The sequence below is a fragment of the Triticum urartu genome, chromosome 4A (genome assembly GCF_056163025.1).
Source record: "Triticum urartu cultivar PI428250 chromosome 4A, HENAU_Tu73, whole genome shotgun sequence".
Lineage (NCBI taxonomy): Eukaryota > Viridiplantae > Streptophyta > Magnoliopsida > Poales > Poaceae > Triticum > Triticum urartu.
The window spans coordinates 588,338,796-588,345,300 of NC_141876.1; the positions used below are offsets into that span (position 1 = coordinate 588,338,796).

The following is a 6,505-nucleotide window of genomic DNA, read 5'->3' on the forward strand; positions in this document are numbered from 1 at the left end:
TGGAACACATTGATCGAAGGAAGAATGAGGCGGCTGATGCCTTAAGCCGGCTGGGGTCTCAGCGTAAGCCGGTGCCGCCTAACACCTTTCTTGATGTTTTGCATAATCCTTCTGTTAAGTTACCTACAGAGGAAGATCTGGCAATACCAGACCCGGAGGCACAGCTGGTGGCGGCTCTCCACGTTATCCCGGATTGGACAGTGCCTTATTTGGCTTACATGACCCGGGAGAGTTGCCTGAAGATGAGACCTTGGCAAGACAAATCGCCCGGCGGTCCAAGTCCATGACAATTGTCAATGGCGAGTTACATCACTGCAGTGTCACTGGAGCATTTCAACGTTGCATGTCACCTACAGAGGGTCAGGAGATCCTTCATGAGATTCATGAAGGCGATTGTGGTCATCACGCCGGCTCAAAATCTCTTGTGGCCAAAGCTTTCCGTCATGGGTTTTATTGGCTGACGACTCATGCTGATGCAGAAGACCTGGTCAGTAAATGTGAGGATGTCAGAAATTCTCACGACGAGCCCATGTGCCGGCTCAAGAATTGAGGATGATTCCAATTACTTGGCCGTTTGCAGTCTGGGGGCTTGATATGGTCGGGCCTTTCAAAAGGTCTAAGGATAAAAAGACGCACCTCTTGATGGCGGTTGACAAGTTCACAAAGTAGGTGGAGGCGGAGCCAGTCAGTAAGTGTGATGCAGCCACAGCGGTCCAGTTTATGAAAAAGGTGATTTTTCGCTTTGGTTTTCCACACATCATTATAACTGATAATGGCACTAACCTCTCCAAAGGAGCTATGGAAGAGTTTATCAACGAGAGCATATCCGGCTTGACGTTTCAGCTGTGGCTCACCCTCAATCCAATGGTCAAGCAGAACGAGCTAATCAAGAAATCTTGAGGGGTATCAAGCCTCGGCTCTTGGTCCCCTTGCAGCGGACGCCGGGTTGTTGGGTGGAGGAGTTATCTTCTGTACTTTGGAGCATCAATATTACACCTAACAGATCTACGAGTTACACGCCTTTCTTTATGGTGTATGGAGCAGAGGCGGTCCTGCCAAGTGACATCCGTCATGACTCACCCCGTGTGGCGGCTTACATTGAGGAAGACAATGAAAAATCTCCGCAAGACGCAATTGACCTGTTGGATGAAGAACGAGACTTGGCAATAGCCCGCTCGGCGATTTACCAGCAAGACCTGCGCCGCTACCACAGCCGCCGGGTTAGGTCCAGAACCTTTCAGGAAGGCGACTTAGTGCTCCGACTCATCCAGGATCAATCTGACATGCACAAGCTATCCCCTCCTTGAAAAGGACCCTTTGTGGTCAGCAAGAATCTGAACAACGGATCATACTACCTTATCGACGTTCGGGAGCACAAAGACTCACGTAAGTCGGAGGAGGAGACCCGTCGGCCGTGGAATATCGCTCAACTTCGGCCTTATTATACTTGAGCCATCGGCTCTAATGTGTATATACTTATACTATGTATATTACATAAAGCAATAAAGCAGGACCTCTGTCCTTTTTTCCACTCCCAAAAAAGGTTTATGTGTTTTCTTTGTCAGGTGGTGGAGATAACCAAGGGAAGCGGATCATATCTGAATCCGGCTTTCCTTTGGTCCGGCTTATGATCATATCTGAATCTAGCCGTGATCACTTGGGGGCTTCCTGTTCAAACATAGGTCGTATTCGAACCAAAGAGAACATAGCTGTCGATACCCACTTGATCGACATACTGCCAAACCCACTTGGGGTCTTCTTGATCATATTTGAATCATAGCTTAACCCCTTTGGGTCTTACGTGGATCGTATTCGAATCAGCGTCATTAAACAACTCTTATGGTCACTTGGGGGCTTCCTGTTCAAACATAGGTCGTATTCGAACCAAAGAGAACATAGCTGTCGATACCCACTTGATCGGCATCGCCACAGCCACTGGGGGCTAACAGATCGTATCCGAATCTTAGCTCAACCCCTTTGGAACGGTTCACTGATCGTATTCGAATCAGAAACCCTTGAATTTTGTTCATCATATTTTACGAGTATCAACATTGGATATCTTGCGACCTTCTTGAAAATACAATGGAATACATTGCAATCCTCCAGGATTAATATTGGTTACATTAGGTTGTTAAGTACCAGGTGAACTTTTATGTGCCAATTTTCAGGAGTTAAACTTACCCTCAGGGGTTGGCTTATATAAGCCGGAACAACAGCCGTAAGCATCACAGGGCAATGCAAGACATTTCTGCAAAGGACATAACAGATTCATATAAACTACAAAGTGCATAGTGACGGCGGCTTATGCAAGTATTAAGGGCCATAAGCATGCGCAAAGGCATAGCAAAACTCAAAGTATTTTCTACTCTGTTACAAGACTCCCCGAGTCTGAATGATGCGGCATTGTTTTTCTACAACGACATAAGCAGGTAGCGCCTGGCAATCTACTCTTGGGGTTGACTTGAAGCCTCTGGGTTATCCTTCTCCGCCTCTCCGCCGACTGCTTTGTCCTGGAAGGATGATGAGGCCCAGTCAATGCCACTCAAGGCCTCAAACTCAGCTTCATCATCTATTAAACCGGTTGGGTCGACTTCAGGGGCAAAGGTGTGCTTACAGATTGGAGGGATCAAGCTGACACTGTCATAATGCGGCGTGGGGATTCTCCGATTCTCCTTGTCATAACCCGGCTGACACTTGGTGAGGTCAGTGTCGTTTCCAATTTGAGTGGACACAGGGCGTATATCCCTCACGCAGGTGGTGAAATCCTTTTCATCAAATGGAGTGCCATCCTCCTTTAAACTTGGATACCCAAGAGCGATGTCGGCCGGGTCTAGCTCTGGTAACCAGGCTTTGGCCCGACTCAAAGCGGCTATTGCTCCGGCTCTTGCTTGGGCCCGTCTCAACTCTTGAATCCGCTGAGGAAGTACAGCAAGCCATTGTAACACATCTTGCAAGAGGTGGGGCACATCATTTGATAAGGCTACGACGGCCAAGGCACGTTGTGACCCGATGTACAGTTGCTCTACTAGAGTATACACCGCCTTCAATTTGATCAGCATATTCTGCTTGAGGTTTGTGCTCCTAGGGCCTGTATTGGTAAGTATAAGGTAAACCTCAGGTAACAATTGAAGGAATATTTACAATATTTAATGCTTGCTTAAGATAACTTACCAAAGATCGCTGAGACCATCCGAGATATCTGGCGTTGTAAGCCGGTCAGTTCGGGTGTTGCATTTGCCAGCGACGCCTCTGCTGTCTCGGCCCGGGCCACCAGTCCGGCCTTTTCGTCAGTCCAAATTTTCTTCTCCGACTCAAAATTTTTCTTCAGCTTCTCTTGTTCAGAGACGCTGAATTCAAATTTGGAGTTAGCCTTTTGAATTTCAATCTCCTGGGCTGCCAGGCGGTTCTTCAGGTCAGCAATCTCCGATTCAAATTGACTTATGATGGCCTGCATTGCACCGGATAGTAGTCAAGATCACGGTAAATAATATTAAGTCCCAAGCACTTTGCAAGCAAAGATCCTTGACACTTGGGGGCTAATGTATACCGAAGCTTTCTAAATTATTAAGCCGGTCCTGGATATTAAGTCCCAAATACTTTTCAAGCAAAGATACTTGGCACTTGGGGGCTAATGTGTATCGCAAGTTAAAGGTATTGTGTTACATCCGGTTTAAATATTTATCTTTAAGCCGGGCAAGCAGCTCTAACAATTTTTCTAAGTCTACAGCATATTTATTCATAAGCAACAGACTTGGGGGCTGGTACAGTAAGTATGATTGAAAGTAAGGACGCATAAGTCATACCTCAGATTTTTGCTGTATTTGCTTCACCAAGTCAATTTCCAGGTCACGGTTGCTTTGCACCTGGTTGATATAGCCCGAGACGATCTCTCCAATACTCAAATGAGTATAGTCGGTGATATCCATCTTGGCCTTACGGCGTTCTAGCAACTCCTCTTTAGCCCAACATTTGGCAAGGATGGTGGGCCTGGCCGGCTCAACGAATTGAGCCGTGAGAAATTCCACTTCTGGGTCAGCCGTTTTGACTGGGATAGGTGCCTCCGGGTTAACAGAACCATCAAGAATATCTTCAGCAGGCGGGTCAGAAGTTGGTGCTGCAATGTCTTGAGCCGGCTCAGGCGGCGGTTGATGTGTGGAAGAGTCGGGAGCAGCTATACCCTGTTCCGGTTCAGTCACCACAAGAGTTTGGGCCGGTTTGTCCTTCTTGGTTTTCTTCCTGGGCTTAACCTGCACGCTGTGGGCAAAGCAGAGAAATAAGTAAAGAAACATGAAGAAAGAAAAACATAAGGTGAATAAATTGATATTACCCAGGGGCAGTCTTAAAAGCCGGCATGTTTTATTGCATGGACTCGCCGGATGAAGGAGAGGTATCCTGGTAATTGGAGTCAGAGGAATTGAGAGGTTGACGGATTATACCCGTCAAAGGTAAAAAAGGGTATAAGTTGGAGATAACCTTAGTCCGACACTTCCGGGTTGTGTCAGGCAAGCCGGAGGATAGCTCTGCATCCTTGCTGGTCCGGGTCTGCCTCCGGTTTTCAAATTGCTGTTGCTTCAAAAGAAAGTCAGGATCTTGGTAAGCCAAAGGGTGTGAAAATCGTACTTTCCGGGTTACTCTTCAAATTTTCTGACGCGGCCGAAGCTTGGAGTCGGAGGAGATTATAGTTACCTCTTCCTCGACAGGTTGGCTGTTGCCCGTGTCTTCCTGAAAGAAGGTTAATATCAGTAAGGTAGTGATAAAGGAGAAAGGGAAATTAAAAAGTTATCTCTTCCTCATTTTCATCAGAATCATCAAGCTGAAACAGTTCAGAAGCGCTTGGCTTCCTTTTCCTTGACGTGGTGGGCTTGGCGGTTTTCCTTTCGGCTCTCTTGGCTGCCCTGGCTTTCTTGGCCGCCTCATGATCATATTGGATTTTCCAGAAGTTATCATTTGCCTGTAAATGGTTATAAAGGGTTATGCATAAGAATACAGTATAACATGATAAAAAATAACCCGACGGCTGGAAACTTACTGCAGGGGCCAGGTTCTTCTTGCAAAAAGGTAGTAAGCCGAAAGCGTTACTATTCACTGTGCCCTCTTTCAACAAAGACTGAGTTGTAGCTTCCACTACGTCATATGGTAAGTCGTCAGGACTATGACGCTGAGGGTCATCTTTCTCGCCTGAATAATTACACATTAAGCCAGGGCGGCGGCTTAACGGAATTATTCTCCAAGCAACCCAGACTCGGACCAGGTCAATGCCATCTAAGCCGTTCCCTAAAAGAGCTTTAATCTTCTCGATCTTGGGGGTGAGTGGCAGATGTTCAATAGCAGTCAACTTATCCGATAGCGGATGAGTAGGTTCAAGGCGCAATGCACGGGTTTTCACCAGCCGGAGAAGTATCTTGGCAGTAGAACCATGTCTGGTTCCAGTCCTTTGGATGACTCGGCAATTCAGCATAAGGGAACAGGCAGTCTCTCCGCCTTTGAATCGATATGCCACCAAGCTCCAGACTGGGCCCGTTGGCCCGCTCATTCTGCCGGTTCAAATAGAACAATTCCCTGAACAAAAGTAGGCTGGGTTCTTCTCCAAGGTAGACCTCACAGAAAACTTGGAAGTTGCAGATATTTGACATGGAATTGGGCCCGATGTCTTGAGGTCTTAAGTCAAAGAAGTGCAAAACGTCTCTAAAGAATTTTGAACCGGGAGGAGCAAATCCCCGGCTCATGTGATCGGTAAAAATGATCATCACCTCCCCTTCCTTGGGTTGAGGTTTCTCTGCAGACGGGTCAGGAGCACGATAAGACATGACATCCTTCTTGGGCAGATGGCCAGACTTTACAAACTCGGACAGTTTGCTCTCTGTAACAATGGATGGGACCCAGTTGCAGGTAACCAGAGGTTTAACAGCTTTGGGTGCCATTGGGTAAATTGAAGCCTACAACAAGATAAAGGAAATTTTCCGGTTTATTGTAACCCAGAGAATAAACATTATTGGGTTATTTAAGATGGCGGCTTAAGAAGGGGCCTAATGACATACAGGTAACATGTGATAATGTTTAACAGCTGCAGGTATTAAAGATGATTAAGGTTTTCTTAAGTCGCCAGAGGCAAGCGGTGCTGACAGCCAGTATTATCTTAAACCGGTTACACGGACTACTATGGCTGAAACAGAGTCAACATGCACAGTTTTTGGCTAAGTATGGAGCAAACAGGTTTCACAAATTGCAATTATTATTTTGGATCAAACGATGCTCTGGAAAGGAAAATTTTCTAGACCTAAAACGGTACAGGGAAGTTCATATACTCAAGGAGGGCTTCCAAAACAAGGAAATGAGATCTGTTTTCATACAGAATAAGCACACAACATCCTCCGCAGCAGTTCTATGTGGTTTTTACGATCTGAACAAGGTATTAGAGGTAAGAACTAATGGAGGTTGCGTCGGGCGACGATGAACGTCGACGAACTCAAGATAGTACTAATGCAGATCTGAGAAAGGGGGGAAA

The 6,505-nt window shown here is 46.4% G+C and overlaps 1 protein-coding gene across 1 annotated transcript; it reads right to left on the reverse strand.

Annotated features, from left to right (window-relative positions):
• Positions 1-2,302: 2,302 nt before the first annotated feature.
• Positions 2,303-5,194, reverse strand: LOC147976883 (uncharacterized). Its single transcript, XM_087521006.1, has 6 exons — positions 5,030-5,194; positions 4,821-4,951; positions 4,687-4,722; positions 3,804-4,254; positions 3,172-3,448; positions 2,303-3,088 (listed from the first exon to the last, which is right to left on the reverse strand). Exons 1-6 carry the CDS (start codon positions 5,192-5,194, stop codon positions 2,445-2,447), a joined length of 1,704 nt encoding a protein of 567 aa, XP_087377132.1. The 3' UTR covers positions 2,303-2,444.
• Between the last annotated feature and the right edge of the window lie 1,311 nt (positions 5,195-6,505).

What these genes read in the sequence shown, in the direction of transcription:
- LOC147976883 (XM_087521006.1), bottom strand. Translation starts at nt 5,194, where the DNA reads ATGTGTAATTATTCAGGCGAGAAAGATGACCCTCAGCGTCATAGTCCT. An exon ending in AGAAGAACCTGGCCCCTGCA is followed by an intron (nt 4,952 to 5,029) that starts GTAAGTTTCCAG and finishes AACCATTTACAG; the next exon opens with GCAAATGATAACTTCTGGAA. An exon ending in AAGCCAAGCGCTTCTGAACT is followed by an intron (nt 4,723 to 4,820) that starts GTTTCAGCTTGA and finishes ACCTTCTTTCAG; the next exon opens with GAAGACACGGGCAACAGCCA.